Genomic DNA, 23,222 nt, shown 5'->3' with positions numbered 1-23,222 from the left:
ATATCAAAATCAAACCTAGAACAAGTATTCATATCAAAATCAAGCCTAGAACAAGTATTCATATCAAAATCAAACCTAATGCTTTACTTTTTAAGGGGGGGGGGGGTAATGGCTAAATTTGAGCTTAAAAAGGGGTATTGGTCTAAAAAAAGGTTGGGAACCACTGCTGTAGGGCTTTGTAGAAGCTAACCCATCCTTTAGGACTATTTGCCTCTAAGCCTCAGGGTGGGCTTTTTGTGTATGAAATTCACCCTAGTTAGGGCTGATTGAGAGGTTGGCGAAAAATGCCGACCCCGTCTGAACACGGGAAAAGTTGAGGATTATCAAGCACCATTATTTCATCTCATAAAGATGAATTAGAAAGACGAAGTGAATGAAGATCTGAGAGAGAAAGGATGGCGCAGAGGAGAAGAAGAACTAAAGACGGAAATGCCGACACCATATAAAAGTGGGATAATAGAATAGAATATAATAGAATAGAATAGAATAGAATAGAATAGAATAGAATAGAATAGAATAGAATAGAATAGAATAGAATAGAATAGAATATACCTTGTTTATCTTGCTGGGATAGGACTGAAAAGTCCCTTTTCCCCCGCAGTCTAACCAAGGTCTCATATATTTTTACAAATTATGGGGAGTACATTTTACAAAATAAACACCCTGATTAAATTAAAAAGGATAAGGTTTAAGTAAGGTGGATTTCACCAATCTTCTTTTTATCTCCTAACAGCCTATTAGCTTACCAACCCTGTGAAGCCTGTATAAATCAAATGGAACTAACAGGCCTTCTAGGGACTGAAAAAATATTGGTGAAATCCACTGTTAGTGAATAGAATAGAATATACGTTTTATTTGCACATAAGATACATGAAAGTACATTGTACAATGGTCAATTTCTAATCTTTTTTTTTTTCTACAGCGACTACACCCTTACAGATAAGAGGTCACAAGGTGACATCTGTGAGGGCAATGACTGTCGCTGGATCTAAATCTAAATCTTATATCTACGTAATCTAAATCATATAAAATTCAAAATAATTATTCTTTATGATATTATGATACAATGAAGATTATCTCACCTCATAGGTTTCAGCCTGTGCTTGCATCTTACTCTGGAACTTCTGACTCAGTTTACTCTTGGTAGCTTTCGTTTTCTCCTCCTGTCTCTCCTTCATCATTCTCAGTCGCTCCACATGCACATCCTTCCGCAACCTAGAACAAGTATTCATATCAAAATCAAACCTAGAACAAGTATTCATATCAAAATCAAGCCTAGAACAAGTATTCTATTGCCACATGCACATCCTTCCGCTCCAAATCCTTCTCTAGGGCGTCTCGTGATCTTAGTTCCATCTCTAGTTTCATTGATAGCGAGGCGGCACGGTTGTCTGCCTCCAGTACCTTTTGATGAGCCGCCTCCAACTGCAAAATCAAAGAGACGGAAAATTTGCACTCGTAATTCGATTGCAAATACCTATTTCAACAGGGCAGTGCAATAGTCCTAAAGAAAAGTGGACGCGGCTCAAGAAGAGAACACCTTATCACCTTAACATAATGATTTATATTTCAACAGGTCAACTGCTGGTGTTTTTGTGTTGACCCAACACATAAATGGGATGTTGGGAAGAATTGCGTCTCTTCTCGCCTATCTGATGAGGGACATGCTACGACACAGACCATTCGTAATTGACTCCTATGTAGCCCTTCTTTGGGGGTTTATGATACACTTTTTTCTTAACAACACAGGAGAAATTTACTTGCAAGTTCTGATTCTATAGAATATAGATCTTACCTTGGCTTTACAGGTATCTCGTTCAGCAGTGGCGGCTCTGGCAGTATTCTCTAAATCCATGAGACCGCGTCTGAAATTATCCACTGGGCAAAAACAAGATAATGGGTTGGTTAATACAGGTCATTTTTTCCTCATTTACAAAAAGAAAGTTTTTTCTCGCAATATTATTAACTACAAACTTTCAAAATGTCATCATTAAATAGTTTCGTCCAATTGACCGAAAGGGTAAATTCTGACCTGACATCTTTTTGAACAGTTCTTCCTTCAGGATTACCTAATAGGCTACAAACGAAGGAAAATATTAGAGGTATAAACAGTCTCTTACAATCATTATGTCGTACTTTTTTCTTCTCTTTTGTTTCAAGATATCTTTCTTTTAGGATCCTTTATCAGCTCCCATGGCGTAGTGGTCACTGCGCTCGCCTTGCACGCGGGAGACCCGGGTTCGATTCCCGGCGGGGTCAAGAAATTTGTATCATCCAAATGATTGATTCCGTGACTGGCTGTTGCGGGGCCCACTCAGCCTCGTGAGGAAAATGAGTAGCTATGGCATATAAATGCGCATAGCGACCGGTGCCAGCATGGTGGGTAAACATTGGACTTTAGGATTATTGAGATATTTGGAAAATCCTACAATGCTGCAGTGAGCACCAAAGTTGTGCCATAACAACACAAAGAAACTGCATTTACATTACATTACATTTTTTAGGATCCTTTTAGAACTCTGGACTATTTACATACGAGTCTTTGTAGAACTGAATATTTTCGTTCTGCAAAATTACAATTATTTATTTATTTATTTATTTATTTATTTTAATTCAAAGTCCCTTTCTTACCTTTACTTCTAATATCAGCACATAGTTCTAGCTCTTTCTTGCGTCGAGTTTCCAAATAGAGGAGCAAATCTTTCTGTCGGAAATCATCAGTGAGAGTGCGAGCATCAAATGACGGGAATGGAGGAAGACTGAAACACAATATAGAATTAAAATGAGATAGAATATGGAATAATGAAATATCTTGGAGGGTTTCAGCTAGCAGCAGCAAAATAAAATAAATAGAATAGAATAATACATATAATGGGCTAAAATTAAATGAAAATGATAACTTGGGTATTTACGGCCCTTGGCTAGGGGGCTAGGTTGTTTACTTGGTCTTTTTGCCAGCCTAGTTAGCTTAGTTGGTAGGATAAAATCCGCCCGGGCGGATTTTATCCTACCAACTAAGCTGATGGGATAATGTTCGTTCTCGGAACGGCTGGGTTTCTCCTATCCTGTCTTCCTTCTCTCTTCGATTTCGGGACGATAAGACCATAGCAGTTACAGTTCCCTCTGTCAAACCTCTTAAAAAAAGAAGAAAAAAAAACACTTTATCGCCAGTCTAGTTAACTTGCATGCGTTAGGTCACGAGTTCGTTCTAGGAACGGCTTTTACAGTCTTTGATCGCTTCTGACCAATAAAAAATATTGAGGTAAAAACACACTATCAACACGTGACGTGACGGTAGTGTGTGTGTGTGTGTGTGTGTGTGTGTGTGTGTTTCTACTTTTATGAGTATAAGTAACTTTTCACTTGACCTTACCTGTATAGAATTAATAAGAGCCTCAGTGGTTAACGCGTTGGACTTCGGATCTAGAGATTGTTGGTTCGAGGTGTATTAAGCGGGGAATGAAATTTGTGACGAGCATTAAAATATGCTTAGAACAATTTTTAATTCTTTTTTTTGTGACGAGCATTAAAATATGCTTAGAACAATTTTAAATTATTTTTTCCCCCCTATGAATTCTTCACTTACCTGTATAAAACTCCAGAATCAATAAGAGGCATAGCTGAGGCCAGAGATTCCATTTTCTTCTCGTTGTTGAGAATTTCCCTCATCTTCTTGGAAGCCTCATTGAATTTCCTGCGACCTGGTGTCAGACCAAAGTCAAGACGTGATGGGAGAGCCTTGCTAATTTGCACCTCCTGGGACATCTCAGCGAACTTCATCACAGCCTGAGGGGAGTTAGAAAGGACAATAATAGGAGGTAACCCTCTTGTTTACCATGCAGAAGGTTCCGGGTTCGATGGCCATCATCGACAAAAATTCGATTCTCGTGTTGACCCAGCCACCTGAATCGGAAAATTTGCGTGTCTTACTGTCCATCTGACGAGAGACATACTACGGGATGCACATGCTAAGACACACACCCGTTAAGTCTAATGTAGCCAATAGCCATTGTCTCATTACTACAAAAACAAAATCTAAACGTCGACAAAACACTCCTTTAAAATATAGCAAATACTTTGTAAATTGCTTGTAAAGCCTCTGCTATAATTAAAGAGCTCTCTCGAAAAGAAAAAAACTTAATTCGTCCGACCGACGTGTAGTTAACATAAGTTTGTAATTGCATTTGTAATAGTTATCTACCTGTTCTATGTATTCTATACATGCACTCTGCATAGGTACCTACTTACTACCTGGGTGCCTGTTTGGTGTGCATGTGTATCTAAATGATGTGGATACCTAACTTATATGTTACCTGCCTACCTAAAAAGGCCATGTTCTTTTTTTTTTTTTTTTTTAAATTTAATTTTTACCACGTACTTTTAAGTGTTTTATTATTTTTAAGTGTAGTTAAGTGTAGGGACTTGTATAAAATGGGTAGCCCCCGTTAATTTAAATAAAAATAAAAAAAAAAATCAAAAATCCATTACACCTACCAGATTCTCATCATAATCCTCAACGCGTGGATTCACACATACTATCATCCTGACATCCCCGTCTCCAGTGAAGTAAGATTTGAACAGATGAGTTAGTTTGGATTCGCGGAAAGGCGGGATCTTGTTTGTGCCCTGCAGCTGATTCTCGCGCAGTATTTCCAAACAGGTGCGTAGCGTCATGAGTGAGTTGTTGATATTGCCTGAGAAACAGAAGAAGAAAAAAATGTGAAGAAAAATCAGAGTTTATTGTTATTTTTGATAACCAACCTCAGAGGTGTAGTGGTACTAGTGGTTAGCGCCGTGGACTTATCTGGAGGTTGGTGGTTCGAGTCCGAGTCAAGTCATAAAATTTAGCGAAGTGCATTAAGTAGGGAACGACATTTGTGATAAGCATTTATGCTCAACGCAATTAAATTCCTTATTATTTTTGATAGAGATGAAGAATTATTCAACGCATCTGAAAATGCGATACGAGTCGTGCAGCACTGGCAGAACTCAATATGACGGCATTTGTTTGGTGACCCCTGGACACATAAACGGAACGCCTATCCTGTCCTCCTTCTATCTCTCTTGTATTTCGAAACGATAAGAGCTCCGTAAAAAAAAAAATAATAATAATAATAATAATAAATAAATCATTAAATAATGATAATAATAAATAAATAAACCTTTATTTGGTGGTCATTTAAAGGCACAATACATTACATACTTATAAGTTTAGAAAAAACACACAAAGAGTAATCCTACCTATGAATATAACCATTATACATGAAGTATTCTTATAAGTTCTTCCCATTTGAAATATATGCCAAAGCTCAAGGCCAAGACCCCAATTCAGCAACTGCTGAGGTATAGCTCCGTTAAAAAAATAATAATAATAATAAATAAATCATTAAATAATGATAATAATAAAAGCGCGTGCTTTCTCGAGCCCGTTTGACTTGGGCCCAAGACTACGACGTAACAATTCCTCGATTCGTCGCGGCAAGTGTGATCGCTGCTACAGGCCAAAAATAAAAAAAAAACACCGCGCAGGCGCCCGTAAAAATGCCAACATGCCATAAAACGCGGCCTCCGCGAATATGTCTTTACTTAATCCACAAGGTCAACTGGTCTGCTAAAAAGCCCACCCTGCCGTTTTTTTGGCGCTAACGCGATACAACATATACACACAAACATGAGCCAAAACTAAAGTAACCGAGGTAAAAACAACAGACCTTCCGCTCTGGGAAGATGTCCTGTTCCGCAACGGTACGCGATCATAGTGTGTTGAGAGGGGACCACCTAAATCGACCTTTCACTCTCTAGAGATCAGCTTGGGTTCAAGTGATTCTCGCCAGATCTCTGAGTCTCTTCGTCCCCATTCTTTGAAACTGATTTTAACTTTTAACTAAATAATAATAATAAACTGATATATAGATAATAATATCTAAATTAAAATTAATAATAGTAACTAATAATAATAATAAGGTAATAAGTAAATAATAATAATACATAATAATAATTAATAATAGGACGAATGAATTAATAATGATAATGAGTTTTTTTGCCGTCCACGAAAAATCGTTGGTAATGTGAACACGCTAATTCATTTGTATGCGCCTCACGGCGAAAATACCGTAACGGTAAAAATGCCGGAACGGCAAAAAAAAAAAAAACCGGATCGTGCTAGTGTGAACGGGCTGTTAGCTTTAAAACAGATAGAACCGGGTTCATTTCCCGATCTTGGTGGGAAAACAATATTTAAGTGGACGGTCACTGGGCCGTACTTGGAGGGGGGTGCGAGGGGGCCCCTCAAGCTTCATTTTTGTCGTTTACTGTACGTCAGACTCCAAAAATTTGGGTTAAAGGGGTTTCTAGTCTGGATGGGATTCTAGTTTATAGGTAAAAAATGGAAAATTAATTTGATTTTTCTATATGAAAGGTAAAATAATATTTTTTAAATGTAGAGAGAGAGAGAGAGAGAGAGAGAGAGAGAGAGAGAGAGAGAGAGAGATAGATAGAGAACCTTCCTCTTCCTCTCTTCCTCCTCCTCCTCCTCCTCCTTCTTTCAAAGGCAAAGACATTTTTAGATTGGCAAAGTTTGATGATTAAAGCTGTTCTTTTTTTTCTTTCAATTTTTTTATTGGAAGAGAAGGAGGAGGAGGCGGAGGAGGAAGAGGAAGGAGAAGGAGGAGGTAGTTCAAAGAAATGAACAACTTTAAGCATAGATAATTACTTTCTGTGGAGGAGGTTAGAGATTTAAGGGAGGAGGAGAAGGAGGGAGAAGAGGAAAAGGAGGAGGAAGAGGAGAAGTTGTGGAGGTGTTTAGAAGGAGATTTATCCTTAATGGAGATGAAGTATTGAGAGGGATTTAACTTGATTGCATTTATGGGAAATGAAAAAAAGAGTTTAGGTATAGGTAAACTGTAAAGAGGTTTTAATAAAGGGTTTAGATAGATACACCTCTATAAGTAAAGAGATTTTTACTTTCCTTATCCTATAGTTCTTAGTATATCCTTATCCTATATCCTACAGTTTTTAATGCCAAAACACGTTTTGAGGTCCCTAGAGCCTAAATCCAAAGTTTCAGCCATTGGCAAATTTTCGATGGTCAGTTTTTAGTGCCAAAACACGTTTTGAGGTCCCTAGAGCCTAAATCCAAAGTTTCAGCCATTTTTCCGTGTCCAGTTTAGTGCCCCAAAACACGTTTTGAGGTCCCTAGAGCCTAAATCCAAAGTTTCAGCCATTGGTCCGTGTGTGTGTGTCTGTCTGTCTGTCTGTAAACAAAATATCTCGAGAACGGTAAAAGCTAGAAATTTGGTATGCAGTTGTCAAATGTGACAAGGATGCGACACTTTTGGTTAAGGTCGGTGCAACGCTTGGCGGTATCTTGCCGCTTTTTGGCGGTTTTCGGCGTAATTCATTATTATCTCGGGAACGGTATGAGCTAGAGACTTGAAATTTGGTACCTATGTAGTCCCCAAAAGTGACAAGGATGTAGGTAACTCAAAACTTTTGGTTACGATATTTTGCGGTTGGCGGTATTTTGGCCGCTTTTTGGCGGTTTTCGACCGCTTTTGGCGGTTTTCACCTATACTGACTAAACGGTTAGAGATATTGTAAAAGTTACAATAGAAAAAAAAACCAAATAAGCATCATTTAGTAGGATAAGGAAATTCGTGTGATGTTCAAGAACGTCTAGTGTGTACACTCGCATTTACTTGCCTTCAACAATCATTTGATCGGACCGATACCGGACCGTGACTGGACCGTGACTGGCACTATAGTGTGAATCAGGCTTAAGCATTCTCTCTTACGAGGAATCGATTGGTGCAACTTTCAAGTTTTTCCGACTTGTAGAAGTTAAGGAGTTGCGGATTCGAGACTCGGCAAATTCAATAAATTTTACTGTACCCGAAAAATAAACCGGGGACTTTTATAATGTAAAAAAAAAAAAACTGATTTACCGGGTTAACTTCCTATGGGGGTATGGGGCAGTTTTAGGTTGAACACCCTACACTCAGTTTCCCTTGAAAATGTCTATGAAATAGACGAAATTCCGAGTCGGGATATAAAAACCTACTCGTAAGTATTCATTTTATATACATATAACTTAAGTAAAAAAGTATTTACAAAGGATGTCAAAATTAAATAAATTCATTAATAATTGACCACCCTATACATATAGGCACCGTATGGAAATGCATATTTGCATATTAGAATCAGTGCATTGCTGTGTGAAGGATTACACATTATTCAAATAGGACCTACCCTACATACATAACCCTAAATACCTATCTTACCCTAACCCACCTGTCCCAGCTCCCTCCCTAACTACCTAACCGTATAAAAAGGGTAAGTGTACCAGTTATTGGGCCATGCTAGTTATTGGTCGCTCAATGACTCCTGTAAGTCTGTACTTTCCTTGGACAGGCTGCATTCTTTTAACCCTTTAGTGGTTCATTTATTTATTTAAGGACCTACCCTACATACATAACCCTAAATACCTATCTTACCCTAACCCACCTGTCCCAGCTCCCTCCCTAACTACCTAACCGTATAACAAGGGTAAGTGTACCAGTTATTGGGCCACGTGTAAAAAACATGCTAGTTATTGGTCGCTCAATGACTCCTGTAAGTCTGTACTTCCCTTGGACAGGCTGCATTCTTTTAACCCTTTAGTGAATCATTTATTTATTTATTTTAAGAGGTTTGACAGAGGGAACTGTAACTGCTATGGTCTTATCATCCCGAAATCGAAGAGATAAGGAAGACAGGATAGGAGAAAGCTTATATATAAATATTAGGTGGTACGTCAAAATCTCTGAAAATTTCAAGTGGTACGTGTTTACTAAAAGGTTGAGAACCCCTGTTCTAGAGTAATCTAGAGTAGGTACCTATGTATATTATTGGGATTACCATATAAAACAATGCAACTAGAAATTGTCTATAACCTTATACCATTGTTTATAACCTTATACCATTGTTTATAACTTGTACCTACTACTGTTTATAACGACATCCTCGCATCGGTTGTTAAAGTGCGTCCACACCACATCGACAGTCGACCGATGTCATAAAAGTCGACTGGAACCCATATAAAAGTACACTGAAACCCATGTGAAAGTCGACTGAAAACCATATAAAAGTCGACTGGAACCCATATAAAAGTACACTGAAACCCATCATGTGAAAGTCGACTGAAAACCATATAAAAGTCGACTGGAACGAGCGCTGGAGATTGAAATAATACCTAATTATTTTAAAAATTTTATTTATATTTAGTTAATGTTATATTAATTATTATATTATTTTTTTATTTTACTATTAGGTATATTTTTTTCACTAATCCCCAGGAAAGTTTTACATCAGAAGCTCCTAGACATTACTCTATTTAGCTCCTTTAGCTTTTCTTTCCACTTTCCAGCAATCATTGTTCGCTTAAACAAATGTCGACCGGAGAAAACGTTAAATTCGATCGATCAGGTAAGTTTTGTGTCGCTAAGCAACCTGCAGACGCTTTATAGTTATTCCTACCAATAGACTGTTGGTTCAATAAATACAATTACATCATGGGAAGGAGGTATTTTTGTTTTTTACTTTCTATTACTAATACTAACGTATTAGCGAAGCTATTATACTAGTTATGTGTTAATTTATTGACAAGTTCGCGGAGTTCGCGGATGATATTATTGTGACAATCTGCTGAAGACGGGTCTGGAATTTAGACACGAAACGTCTAGTGCTAAACTAGCCTAACTAGGTAGGTACGTGCCAACTTCAAGTCTAGAAAACCATACCGTTGTGAGAAGTAAGTCAATTCAATTTATTTTCAAAAATTTGACAATCTATATTTTTAAAAGGAATTTTAATTGTGTTAAGCATAAACGCTTGTCACAAATGTCGTTCCCCGCTTAATACACTTATACCTGAAGTTTTTTTTTTTTTTTTTTTTTGTGGGGGGGGATTCGAACCCCCAATCTCTGGATGGCTCACCTGGAAAGCTTCATCTGGTGTAGTGACCTCTATTTCATTCACTCCATGCACAAACATATTCTTATCTCCATCCTCTCTGATCAGACGATTATTCAATTGAATCCGGGCGTTGTTTCCTGACAGACAAGAATCAAAATCACTAGTGAGAAAAAAACATAGGTATTCAAGTAGTGTTGAATTATTCTTAATAGTTGTTTCAAGTTTTACCAAGTTTAATTTTGGTCTTATTATAATAATCAAATCTCAAATTATTTGAGATGAAGCAGAGCTTTTTCACAACTTTTAATATAGGATCGTTTGGTAGACAAATCAATTTAGTGGTTAGCTACTCTCTTTTCTTACCTACTTAACAGAATTAAAGTGTCAGTCCTAGTTAGCTTGGTGGGTATAAAGAATCAGTTTAATATAGGATCGTTTGGTAGACAACAATCAATTTAGTAGTTAGCTACTCTCTTTTCTAACCCAACAGGGCATATTAAAGTGTCTGATAGCCCTAGTTAGCTGGGTTGGTAGCGCGTCTGCCTTATAAGCGCTAGGCCGCGGGTTCGATTCCCGCCCGGGATCAGATTTTATCCTGAACGGATAAGGTTCGTTCTCGGAAGGACTGGCTTTCTCCCATCCTGGCTTCCTTCCCTCTCTGCTTTTGGGACGATTTGGGTCGCAAATGCAAATTTTTAATATGGCGTTGAACATTTCAATATGATTCTCATATCTTTTCTAGCTCTCTTACCTTCTGGCATGTCTTCGAGAAGATCATGAACGCTGTTATTATAGATTTCAATATAGGATACAAACACCGAGTAGACATTATCTTCTTCTATGTCTTCTACCTTACTGGCATCCTTTATTCTGGGCTCTGAAATTGTAAAAATAAAATCATTTCTATCTATCTATTAGGTATATTCAAGTGGTGCTCGTCAACTTTTGGTCATATGAACCACCTTCTGTTTGTAAATAAAATAATTTAAATTTTAAATTAGGTACTTAAGGTGTGTCTACACATAGTGGATGTTTGACACACCTTCACATTTTAGTATTTTAGTGATCTTTTTAGTACATATATTATTAGCAAACGGTACAAAGAAAATATCAGGTAACTAATGCCGCCACTGGTCGCTACCCGAGTGTCCTCACGAGGCTGAGTGTACCCCGAACGCCAAGCAGAGCCGAAAAAACTTTGACTCCAACGGGGATCTCCGGCGTGGAAGCCTAGTGTGACACCCACTCGGCCACGGAGGTTGCCGGGGTGAAATCAAATACTCACCCATTTCAGGGTCGGACTTGTTCCTCTTCAGTCCAGGGCCGGGCGTTCGCTTGGTAAGTTCCCCATTCATCTCCGCTTGTTCCTGTAGCAGAATATCCACCTGGCTTTGTACTTCAAACCCATTCAGTTTATCCGGCCTGAATGTTCGCTTGCGTGGCTGATAACGTCCGATGGAATTGAAGAGGACGTCAATACAACGCATCATGATCCCGCCGTCCGAATTGGTACCTGAGGAGTGAAAGGGTAGTTGAACAAACGAAGTAAGTTGTAAGTTTGAATATTGAACTCATCAGTTTTTTTTTTTTTTTTTTTTTTTTTTTTTTTTTTTTTTTTTTTTTTTTTTTTTTTTTAGTTAGCCTATTAAATAAATTTTAGTTAGCCTATTACTTAGATAAATATTTCTTCATTTATATTTATCTTTAGTTGGTCTATGCTTGAGTCTTATTGTAAAAAAAAAGTATCTACCAAACAAATAAATGAATACCTACTTTGTTTACACTGTGAATGCACTCGTTTTTCTTTTTGTTTTTTTACTTCCTTATCCTATAGGAAGGAAAGAGATGTAATTTTAGGTAAGGATAAGGACCTATATTGAATGAATGTGGAGGGATGTTCAACACAAGATAATGAGACTGTATTGATAGAGGCTGTCTTTCACAGATGATTCCATTCTTACCATTCATAGTGTAAGTCTTGCCACTCCCTGTCACTCCATATGTCAACAGAAGTCCATTCTTGGCATGAATCAGATTAGCCACCAGAGGATGAGCCACCTCACTATACACTTGTTTCTGGCCCACATCAACATTGAATATCTTCTTGAACACATACTGAACCTAAAAGTTGAAGATGAGTTGAAAGAACTTAACAAACTACTTAGGCAAACCAAACCGTTCATCCTGTCTTCCTTCTCTCTTCGATTTCGGGACGATAAGACCATAGCAGTTACAGTTCCCTCTATCAAACCGAAAAGTACCATTGGGGGTACTTATATAGGAACAAAAGGAAGATATCTTTATAGTTACGTTAAAATAAACCATTCTCATTATTATTATCATAAACTTTCCTTATGCTATAGGATGAGCCACCTCACTATACACTTGTTTCTGGCCCACATCAACATTGAATATCTTCTTGAACACATACTGAACCTAAAAGTTGAAGATGCGTTGAAAGAACTTAACAAACTACTTAGGCAAACCAAACCGTTCCTGAAAAGTACCATTGAGGGTACTTTCATAATTATATAGGAACAAAAGGAAGATAACTTTATAGTTACGTTAAAATATTCTCATTATTATTATTATCATAAACTTTCCTTATGCCATAGTAAAGTAATATCAGTTTTTCCAATCCAAGCAAGTAATAAGCAGTCAAGTACTTAAGTAATAACTAATAGCCTATTTTCCTTTTGTAATGTTAATGTACATTAGCTTAATTCGAATTTTTCTTTCTCAAATGTTAGTGTACATTACGTTCTCCTACCTTTACATTAACTTCCCCTCCTCTCCTTTCACGAATTTTGTAATGTGACTTTTTTCTCGCACTATGATTCACCATATCATTTTACATTGGGAATATAGGAATTTTTGGCAGTAAAATTTAAAATTTCATCAGCTGATTTTTTTTAATTGTCAATTTTTACCCCCACTACCAAAGTTCTTCCATTTTATTATCCCAACCCCTGGAAAATCCTAATGTCAATGTGCATTGACATTACGAAAGGAAAATATGCTATAAGTTGTTGTTGTTGTTGTATTGTTGTTTTCAAATGTCGGGAACATGGCCATTAGGCTACAAAAAAGCTAACACTTGGCTTGGCTTAATAACTAAGTTGACACTACAAAAAAGTCTCACCTCTTTGTTATTAAAATATCGTGGGTTGGATCCATCAGGTGGCGTCAGTTGCACAGTTGTGTCAGAAACTACCGAGATACAAGACTCATCATAGCTATTATCCATTGGTCGGATACGACAGAACACTTGAAGGGGATCAGAACTGCCATTGTTTTGACTGAAGGCAACCTTCCGTGGGGTTTTACTGTGTGAAGAAAAAAAAATAAATGAAAAACTTATTTTGAATAACCTACACTAGCAATTGAAATAAATTGGGCTGTCAAATCTGGTTAAAAAGGGCCCTCATTCCAAAGCCCTAGTCAAGCCCAAAAGTGATTACGAAAGCTAAAAAAAAAAAAACAAGACAATTACTACCTATAATCACTCCATTAATCCACAAATTCCAAGAACTTACCCTGTTTTGGCTGAAGCCATTGTTTTACACAGTGAAGCTCAAAGTACAGATTTGGATGTTTGATTGTTCTCAATACATAGAGATCTCTAACAATACGGAAATAATGAACAATCAAACCTGAGGGTACTCTAAAGAGCTCGAATGAATAAATTGACTAAAAATACCGATTTAAGAGAGTGTTTATAACTTTTAAAGCTTTTTTTGGATTTTTTATCAAAGATTTCACAGTTCATCCGCAATTCGACCGTTAACCGTTCATTTCAAAATTTGAAAAATTTTCGTCATTTGTTTACGTTTGTTCCTTCCTCATTTTTATGCACGTTCTTGACCCCGCCGGGAATCGAACCCGGGTCTCCCGCGTGCAAGGCGAGCGCAGTGACCACTACGCCATGGGAGCTGACTAAAAAATAATATTTTAAAGCATCTTACCTGAACTAATCGTATGATGAATACGGAATGACTGCGACTGGATTCCTTATTGCAACTGGTCTTCGCCATACGTTTCCTGGCCTGACCCTTGTAGAATACCTGAGGATATAAATCATATACGTATATCGGATTGGCTGACAGAGAAATCTACAAGCAAAGGAGTTAAAAATGAACTCATGGTAAAATGGGATCTGCCAAAAAAAACTTCAACTCTGCGAGAAAAAAAAATGGTAGACAGACACTACTATTGACAGAAATATTAAGATGGGAGAGAGAACACCTCACCATTTTGGGTAATAGTTAGATAGTAGTAACAATTGGTCTAGGCCAGAGGTTCTCGACCGGTGGTACGCGTACCACTGGTGGTACGCGGATACATTTTAGTTTTATGCACGGAAGGGCCTTTACAGACGATCCCCACTAATGTCTAGCATTTGAAAGATCGAACGCAGGGAGTTTTAAAAAATTACTCTGCCACTATGGACAGAAAATTAAAATAAAAACTTCCTTTTTAATCCAAATCTCATTAATCAAAAGCGTTTCAAAAAGTACAAAAAGTTGAAAAATGAAAAGTTCCCTCTTCAAATGAAATTTGAGTAAGTTTTTCGAACGGTTAGTGGTTACCCTTCCGGCCGCTAGAGGCCGCTCTGTTTTGTTTGGAAAACGCGAAACCTCGGAAATGGAAATCAAAACAAGTTCAAAATAAAAACAAATCTCTTTTTTGATTTTTCAGATTTGTGGCCCGTAATCCACGTGGAAAATGGTAAGTAAAAAGGAATTTATCACTGAAAACTCACTAATTTCCACCCCATTACGTTGTTAAAACATGTCCAGATCAATCATCTTGTTAGGCTAAAAATCTCGTAGGGAAATGTTGAGATTAACCCTCACACACCACACGCGGATTACACTTATGTCCCTATTTTCCTCTTTTTATCTTCCTCTGCTGGGTTTTCAAACCTACTGCCGGTATATGAAAGGAAATGTTATTCAGGATCACTTTCCTTGACGTTTCAAACCCTTTATTCAACACCCCAATGTTGAAATTCTCACTTGAGTCTCATCACGAAGGTGAAGAGAGAAAAATTTATGTCTACCATGAACAACTTACTTTGCTCAGTATGGCAAAAATATTTGCAAGATTGTAGACGGATAGTTGTATCCCTTTGCCAAGATAAAACAAATGACTTTGAGTTCTTAGCTCATAACATGTACAGTGATATAGCTAACCTTAAAACGACAACAACAACCTTAAAACGAGAGAAAAAAGATGGTGTTATTGCTTTCTCTTAGGCTTTCCTTGACGTTTCAAACCCTTTATTCAACACCCCAATGTTGAAATTCTCACTTGAGTCTCATCACGAAGGTGAAGAGAGAAAAATTCATGTCTACCATGAACAACTTACTTTGCTCAGTATGGCAAAAATACCTACCCCCACGGTGCTCTGAGAATATTTGCAAGATTGTAGACAGATAGTTATATCCCTTTGCCAAGATAAAACAAATGACTTTGAGTTCTTAGCTCATAACATGTTCAGTGATATACTTAGCTAACCTTAAAGGAGAGAAAAAAAGATGGTGTTGCTATCTCTTAGGCTAATTGAGATAGAAGGTAAACTAATTTTACACAGTGCATATTGATAATTAATGCTTGAGTGGAAAAAAACCACTACTTGAGGTTAAGGCTAAAGGTGTCCTCTACCACCTAACCCTTAGAACTCCATTATTATCTATACGGTCAAATTCTCAAATAAATGATAAAATTCCAAGTAATATTAACTTGATTTTATTTTGGTTTTGTCAATTGTGTGTTTAACATAATCTACTCTGGTTGGGTACCTATACATTTATTTCAAGAAACCAAGTACCAAGAAATTAAGAAACAAAATCATATATCTGATGAAAGGTTCTGATGAAATCATATATCTGATAAATTTCGTGGTTTTAGTTTCTAAAGAACATTCTCTATTAATTACTTTTTGTTTCAAAGCTTAAAGTTAAGTCGTTGCTGAGAACCCATGCTGTAAAGTTGGACCCTGTGTTATTCTCTATAATGTCAGGATCATATAAATATTTTGTGTTGTACTTGAATGTACTAGTACCTACTACAGTGGCTACCCCTGATGAACTTTTTATTCATGTGCCCAAAGATGTAAAATGGAGAAAGTTATGGATAACAGCCATGAGAAGAGCAGATCCCTTGTCAAACAAAACCACAGCATTTGTTTGTGAAGATCACTTTAATGTAAGTAAATACATGCATTCCAAATAGGTACCTATATTTAGAAGTCAAAATGACAATAGTAATATCCACCTGTTTGAATTTTGGTGAAATCTGTCTTCACCTCAGATCAAAACTCAAAAGTAAAGCTAAGACTCCTAGGACTTAATAAATAAATGTCCAAGGAAAGGTAGATGTAGGTACTTAGGTATTTTAAGAGTGTTGAAAATATAGTTTTGAGGTCTACTAAGTGAAAAAGTCCCCAGAATTACTTCAAGGATTTTATATAATCTCCCTTCTGGAAGATGTTAGAAGGGCTGCACTCATAAAAAGAGCTATTTTTACTCCATTCTAACCTCAAACTATTGAGAATGATCTAAATAATAAAGATTTTTTTTTCTTTTTGAGGTCTTTTTTTATTTGACAAAATAATAAACATTCCTAAAGAAAAGAAAGTCTGATTTATTTTTTGTGTAAGTAGGTACTATAAAAGCTTGATTGTCTCTGTTACTATTGTTTCAGCTGGAACAGGATATGGAGAACTACGTTAAATTCCAAATCATGAAAGAAGGTCCAATCAGATTACGTCCAGGAGTAATACCTCACAAATTTATATTCCAAAAGTCTCAAACAACAGCCCATATATAACCTTCAAGGCAGTCATCCCTGAAAAGGAAACATCAGGCTATGGTCCAAGATCTTCTTAGTCAACTTCAACCATGCACTTCTTACACCCCAGATTTTGCTGAAGAGCTACCTGAATCTGATTTCATTGATGAAGTCCAAGTTGATGGAAGTTAAAGAAGTTGTTGCAACTGCCAAAAAAAGTACTGACACCCATCACCTAGTAAAATTTAGGTTCAATTTAAACCCATAACCAAAAACCACAGCCCCATGAAAAAAAAAAAAAATGCTAGCATAACTAAACAAATATCTGCTCTCCGCATTCATTTTGAGTGGGTTATTGGGGCCGTTTAAGACATTTGAATTTCCTAGCTCCCCATTGTTGCTTAGTTAATAAACTTATCCCATATTTAGACTGTGCTGTTATTGTTGCTTGTTCTCTCATTAATGTACAATCACCTCTCATTCAGTCTTGATCATAAAACCACCGTGTAGATCCAAGGGTACTTTTTTTTTTTTAATTAGATTTTAGACCTTAGTACAAAATATATGGCTGTACATGGTCAATCAAAAAAATATTTTTGGACTGTGTGAAAGAAAATGAATATGAAAAGATAATTTATTTAGTGACTTGGAAAAAATCTTCCTTCTCTATTGAGATAGAAGGTAAACTCATAGTGCATATTGATAATTTATGCTTGACTGGAAAAGAACCACTACTTGAGGTTAAGGCTAAAGGTGTCCTCTACCACCTAACCTTTAGAACTCCAGTATTATCTATATGGTCAAATTCTCAAATAAATGACAAAATTCCAAGTAATACAAACTTGATTTTATTTTGATTTTGTCAATTGTGTGTTTAATATAATGTACTCTGGTTACTTTCAGGTCAAGCACAACTACAACGGGGCCTTCAAAAGGTTTGTGCAAACTGGCAGAGTTGTGAGGATATCAGATGGACCTTACCGTGGCAAGCTGTCAAGTATTGTAGATGTTATCAACCAAACTACAGTAAGTTCAACAGTTTTTATTTAAGATACCTACTACACATAAAAAAAAAAGATTAATACCTGTTCCTTTCAGAAAAATGGTATTTTTTTTACGGTCAAATGAAGGAATAAGCATTTGGTGTGTTAATGGGGTCAGCATTTTTTCCTCAGCCTCTCAATCAACCCTAGGGTGATTGCTGTGGGCTGACATTTGGTTTTGGCTATAATTTTTTTCTAGTGGATGCCCTTTGCACTCATCCTTTGCCGTTTCTTTATTTTCAGGTTGATATCCTCCCTGTTTAAAGTCCCCCAGCCAGACCTCTATCAAATAATAATAATAAGTCTTGCAGTGCCTTCATAACCATATTTAAATAAACCTCTTGTCTCTTTCCTCAGGTTCTTGTTGATGGACCAGAAACCGGTGTACCCCGATCTGCACTCCGTCTGAATCAACTTCACTTGACCAAGCTCAAGATCAACTTCCCATTCAATGCCAGAACTAAAGTCGTGCGTAAAGCATGGAAAGACGGACAAGTTGAAGAGAAATGGTCCAAGTCACTGTGGGCACAGAAAGTTGCCAACGTAGAAAAGGTAAGGATAGTGTTCACTTTACAGATAGCCTGATTCCTTAATGAGTTGATTTTTTCAAACAAATAATGAGTTGATAAAAAATGTTAAAAAAAAAAAAAAAAAAAAAATGGGGTGAAAAGGGGAAAAAAAATTTTTAATTTGGGGTTTTTGGTTTTTTTTTTTTTTTTTTTTTTTTTTTTTTTTTTTACAAATTTTGAATTGAATGTGGGGAAATCAAAATTCTATTTAAAAAAAGCAGTAATGATGCAAAGTGCAGAATGTGAATTTTTATGGAACCAGCATCCTTTTAGGAAGGAAAGTAATGTAATCGGGTCAAATTTTTGATGGTCAGATTTTTTTTTTTTTTTTTTTTTTTTTGTAGAGAAAAAAATAAGGATGGGGGGAAATTTTTTTTTTGGTTTTTTTTTTTTTTTTTTTTTTTTTTTTTTTTTTTTTTTTGTCAAAACACGTTTTGAGGTCCCTAGAACCTAAATCCACATTTCCAGTCATTGGTCCATGTGTGTGTGTGTCTGTCTGCTGTCTGTAAACAAAATATCTCAAGAATTGTAAGAGCTAGAGACTTGAAATTTGGTGTATAGACGTCAAACGTGACAAAAATGCAACATGAAACTTTTGGTCAAGATTGGTTCAACGCTTGGCGGTATTTTACCGCTTTTTGGCAGTCTTCAGTGTAATTTAACAATATCTTGGGAACAATATGAGCTAGAAACTTGAAATGTAGTTCACAAATATGACAAGGATGTAACACAAACATTTGGTTGAGATAGGTGCTGTGGTTATTAGTGGTATTTTGACCACTTTTGGACAGATTTCAACCATTTTTTTGGCAGTTTTTAGCTATATTGACTAAACGGTTAGAGATATTGTAAGGGTAGACAAATTTTTGTCGATGGTGGGATTCGAACCCGGGACCTTCTGCATGGCAAGCAAGCGCGTTACCACTGGACCAACCGTGCCCACATTAGTCTCATTATTTGAACACTTTCAATGATCTCCTCTCCTGATACCTATAAAGTAGGATTTCCTTAAAGATAGGGAAAAACCCCGTTTTTTTGAGTTGATATAATGGAGGTTGAAATAATCGAGGTTCTACTATACTTGGTATATTGGTTGCTATAGGTATTGGTTGCTATGTACTTGGTATTGGTATCAGAAACCCATCGCTGTGGTTAAGGTAATGTTTGTATTGGTTATCAGGAGGTTAGAGGTTTGTAGCAGGGCCGTATCCAGGATTTTTTCGAGGGAGGCCGGCGAGAGTCTAAAATTCTAAACAGTGCATGTGTGGCCTGCTTAGAGGAGAAAAATGAAGCTCGATGCCCCCCTCTAAATACGGCAATGCGTTGGGCCCCAGAAAATTTGTAATACAATAATAAATTTCACAGCTGGTCGAATTTCAAAATTGGGGAGTGCTTAGGTACTTGAGCAGGCGTATTTTTTAAGAAGTTCGCCCCGGCCGGGAATCGAACCCTCCGTAGTGACGTAGTGAGTCACACGGTCTTAACCCTTGGTGCCCACTGAACCTGAACCCGCGGCCTAGCGCTTACAAGGCAGACGCGCTACCAACTAAGCTACCTAGACTGGCTATAGACTCTAATCTAATTCTCGGAATTTTTTCATCAAACAATTAGCGAAATTTCACTCAAAGGCCCCTGTTTCAGATAAGGATAAGCATTTAATACATATTGTGTCCCGTGGCAGCCAACGTGGTCGCGCTATCACGCTTTAAGAGGAGAACACGAGGGGAAATTGGGAGATAAAGCGTACAAATGACATCTCCACTAATCTGATAAAACACGTATCAGCTTACTCAGCTTAGGTACCTTTTTTTTTTTTTTTTTTTTACTAATTAGTAATTAGGTATAATTTCACCTTTCTCGGTTTAGGTCCTTTTTTTTTTTTTTTTTTTTTACTAATTAGTAATTAGGTATAATTTCTAATCGCATTATAATTTTTTTTATCGCATCTTTATACTTCAACATTTGGAATAAAGCCCTATGCTCATTATTATGTTATTTGTCGTCTTTTTCAGCCAATCTCGTTTATTTATTGCTTATTTGTTTTGTTCATGCTAATTTGATGTAGGTATACCTATGTTACGGTAAAAATGTAGAAAATCTGGTCATTGTGAAAAAATACCGGGTTTTTTTCACAATTGGTAACTGTCATTGGTAAATGTAAGAAATAATTCTATAAAACTATCCCCCCGATATTTTTTTTTTTTTTTTTTTTTTTTTTTTTAACATGTACATCTCTTTATTTCATAAATATATTATACATACAAATGCATTACAAAATTTAAATCACATTATTAGAGAAATAAGGAGACATACCTTTTGTGTGAACTCAATACATAATGTATAGTCTTCTCTTTTTTTTCCAAGCACTAGAGACGAGTTTTAAAAACATCAGCCTTAGTTCACTGAAAAGAGTAGTGGTTTTATAACTCACTCACTCATTACATATCTCTTGTATTTGTGTTCCCACTCCCATTACAAGGCTTAATGTTATAAAGAAGTTAAGCAGAGGGAGAGAACTGTACCTGTTGAGGTGTTATCATCCCCAAATCGAAGAGTAGAAGAATAAGAGAAAGCCAGCTATTCTGGTAACACACCCCAGCTGTATAAGATAAAGTCCGCCCCGGGTGGGAATCGTCCCTGTAACCTTGCACTTACAAGGTAGATGCACTACAAACTGAGCTAACTAGGCTGGCATTTTTTATTTTTATCTTTCACTTTTTAAGTATATGAACATCTCTAATCCAGATAGGATTACACCATGTTCCCACTCACATGACTAGGGTTAGCTTCCACTCTAACTTTCCTGTGTTCTCGTTTCCCTCTCCCACAGAGAAAAACCCTGACCGATTTCGACCGCTTCAAGTTGAGCAAGCTGAGACGCACGCGTAACAAGATCCGATCCGCCGTATTCTATCGTCTGAAGAAAGAATTCCTCAACCGCAAGTTTGGCGAGAAGAAGAAGAAGCCGTTCATGAGTGCCAAGAAGATTGCCGCCGCCAAGGCGAAGAAACCAACGAAGAAGGACACGGATGTGGCGAAGAAACAGGAGAAGAAGGCCGCCAAGCGAGCAGTTATAGCGAAGAAACGCGCGACAGCCAAGGCAGAGAAGATTGAGAAGATTAAGAAGGGACGCGCTAAGAGGAAGGCACAGAAGAAGGCCGCTGAGGCCCCGCCTGCTAAGAAGTAGATGGTATCTTGAATCTTGTGACCCTTTTTTTCTTTTGTTGACTATGAATAATATAACTTGTAAATTGTTTTATATGCCACCACCACCCCCCATATGTTGGAGTTTGTTTATGTTTGTAGTTTTTCAGGATGACCTTTGGTTTGCTTTGTGAGGGAATGGGGACTATCGGAAGTGCTGAGTTCGAATTTTGGCTGGAACGATTTTTTTTTTTTTTTTTTTTTTTTTTTTTTTTTTTCAAAATATGAGTGCAAAATTTTCGTCTATTGTGGTAATTGAACCCGAGACCTAGCCAGCCTAGTTAGCTTAGTTGGTAGTGCGTCTGCCTTGTAAGCGCTAGGCCGCGGGTTCGATTCCCGCCCGGGGCGGATTTTATCCTGATAGATAATGTTCGTTCTCGGAACGGCTGGCTTTCCTCCTATCCTGTCTTCCTTCTCTCTTCGATTTCGGGACGATAAGACTGATAATGCTCGTTCTCGGAACGGCTGGCTTTCTCCTATCCTGTCTTCCTTCTCTCTTCGATTTCGGGACGATAAGACCTTAGCAGTTACAGTTCCCTCTGTCAAACCTCTTAAAAAAAGCTGATAGAAAGAAGTACAAGTCAAAGAAGAGCAGACCTCTAGGTAAATGAATTGAAAAAAAAACTACAAGCTACTGGAAGAACATCTACATAAGATAAGACTATAGTTCATCCAGATCAATGTGACAGCAATGAGTCATCAACCCAAAATGAAGGAACCAATCAGATTGCAGGAAATCCTTACATTGTTGCAATTGAGGTAAAGGTATATTTTTCTCTCTCTTTTAAAATGCAGAGGTAGCTCTGAGTTCAGAGGTTGGATTCCAGAACAGGTAAGGTGGATATCGCCTTACCTGACTTTGGTGGATATCGCAATACACCTTCCCCTTTTAAAGATTCTCTACCATTGCACATGTGACATGTTTGGTAACAACGCCTATTTTTTTTGCTGTCACATTGATCTGGACACACTATAGCAGTTGATGGACTGGAATCTAGTCTGACCCACTAGGTGTATTTCTAGTAACCTCTGGGTTGATCTACTTTGTATTCATCTGTAGTAAATAGACTCTTTGATCCCATATACCTACCTTAGGTTCAAACATAACATCAAACGTATCCGCTGGTATAAAGCCACATAACGGTACTTCTAGTAAGCTAAGGTTATAGAGATGGTATTGTGAGTACGTAAATAGAGTTATTGTAGACATAGAGCTATATAGGTATCTCATTACGAGAGAAACAAGAGATGTTCAGAGCTGGCCAGACAAATGGGTACTTCCAATTGGAGCATGGTTGGCCTTATTGTAATGGTCCCGGGTTCAATGCCCGGTGGAGTCGGAGATTTTTGGAGTGCGTGAAGTTGCAGTCTGCCTCGTGAGAACTAGTGAGTAGCTGTAGCTACTTGAATCGAGTAGCGACCTGTTGCGATATCACCGCGTACTTTGTAAACCCTACCTATGAAAATAAATAAGACCTTGTTTAGACTGCGGGAGTAAAGGGACTTTTCAGTCTTATTCTGGCAGGATAAACAAGGTATATTCTATTCTATTCTACTTTATAGCGGGTTCTATATAATGGGCTGCGTGTGTCCAGGACCTCCAGAAAACAGCTTTTCCACTCCCCTCTGTCGGCTAGTTTTCTCCTATCCTTTCCTTCTT

General features: G+C 37.3%; 3 protein-coding genes across 3 annotated transcripts in view; 2 read left to right on the top strand and 1 right to left on the bottom strand.

Annotated features, from left to right (window-relative positions):
• LOC103508498 (kinesin-like protein KIF23) overlaps positions 1 to 13,716 on the bottom strand; it is a 17,653-nt gene extending 3,937 nt beyond the window's left edge. Inside the window, exons 1-12 of the mRNA XM_026823097.1 lie at positions 13,488 to 13,716; positions 13,094 to 13,277; positions 11,913 to 12,072; positions 11,237 to 11,464; positions 10,703 to 10,828; positions 9,951 to 10,088; positions 4,495 to 4,694; positions 3,587 to 3,786; positions 2,632 to 2,759; positions 1,796 to 1,878; positions 1,283 to 1,425; positions 1,083 to 1,215 (exon numbers count right to left, since the gene is read on the bottom strand). Coding sequence (XP_026678898.1) covers positions 1,083 to 1,215; positions 1,283 to 1,425; positions 1,796 to 1,878; positions 2,632 to 2,759; positions 3,587 to 3,786; positions 4,495 to 4,694; positions 9,951 to 10,088; positions 10,703 to 10,828; positions 11,237 to 11,464; positions 11,913 to 12,072; positions 13,094 to 13,277; positions 13,488 to 13,507 — 1,743 coding nt within the window. The 5' untranslated portion in view covers positions 13,508 to 13,716. The remainder of the gene's footprint in view (positions 1 to 1,082; positions 1,216 to 1,282; positions 1,426 to 1,795; positions 1,879 to 2,631; positions 2,760 to 3,586; positions 3,787 to 4,494; positions 4,695 to 9,950; positions 10,089 to 10,702; positions 10,829 to 11,236; positions 11,465 to 11,912; positions 12,073 to 13,093; positions 13,278 to 13,487) is intronic.
• Positions 13,717 to 14,550: 834 nt separating this feature from the next.
• LOC103508494 (60S ribosomal protein L14) lies at positions 14,551 to 21,637 on the top strand. The gene is made up of 4 exons (XM_008473044.3): positions 14,551 to 14,679; positions 17,650 to 17,772; positions 18,147 to 18,341; positions 21,189 to 21,637. The coding sequence occupies exons 1-4, from the start codon at positions 14,677 to 14,679 to the stop codon at positions 21,543 to 21,545; spliced, it is 678 nt and encodes a 225-aa protein (XP_008471266.1). The 5' UTR covers positions 14,551 to 14,676; the 3' UTR covers positions 21,546 to 21,637.
• LOC103508493 lies at positions 15,888 to 17,187 on the top strand. Its single transcript, XM_008473043.3, has 2 exons — positions 15,888 to 16,161; positions 16,660 to 17,187. The coding sequence occupies exons 1-2, from the start codon at positions 15,970 to 15,972 to the stop codon at positions 16,783 to 16,785; spliced, it is 318 nt and encodes a 105-aa protein (XP_008471265.1). The 5' UTR covers positions 15,888 to 15,969; the 3' UTR covers positions 16,786 to 17,187.
• Positions 21,638 to 23,222: the final 1,585 nt, after the last annotated feature.

The sequence above is a fragment of the Diaphorina citri genome, unplaced genomic scaffold (assembly GCF_000475195.1).
Source record: "Diaphorina citri unplaced genomic scaffold, Diaci psyllid genome assembly version 1.1 scaffold404, whole genome shotgun sequence".
NCBI classification, from domain to species: Eukaryota; Metazoa; Arthropoda; class Insecta; order Hemiptera; family Psyllidae; genus Diaphorina; species Diaphorina citri.
This window is presented reverse-complemented; position numbering and strand designations above follow the sequence as displayed.

Excerpts from the sequence above, each read along its gene's own strand:
- LOC103508494 (XM_008473044.3), top strand. Across the intron at positions 17,773-18,146 it reads ATGTTATCAACCAAACTACA|GTTCTTGTTGATGGACCAGA; the intron begins GTAAGTTCAACA and ends CTCTTTCCTCAG. Across the intron at positions 18,342-21,188 it reads AAGTTGCCAACGTAGAAAAG|AGAAAAACCCTGACCGATTT; the intron begins GTAAGGATAGTG and ends CCTCTCCCACAG.
- LOC103508493 (XM_008473043.3), top strand. The coding sequence starts at position 15,970 with ATGTCAGGATCATATAAATATTTTGTGTTGTACTTGAATGTACTAGTA. Across the intron at positions 16,162-16,659 it reads TTTGTGAAGATCACTTTAAT|CTGGAACAGGATATGGAGAA; the intron begins GTAAGTAAATAC and ends CTATTGTTTCAG.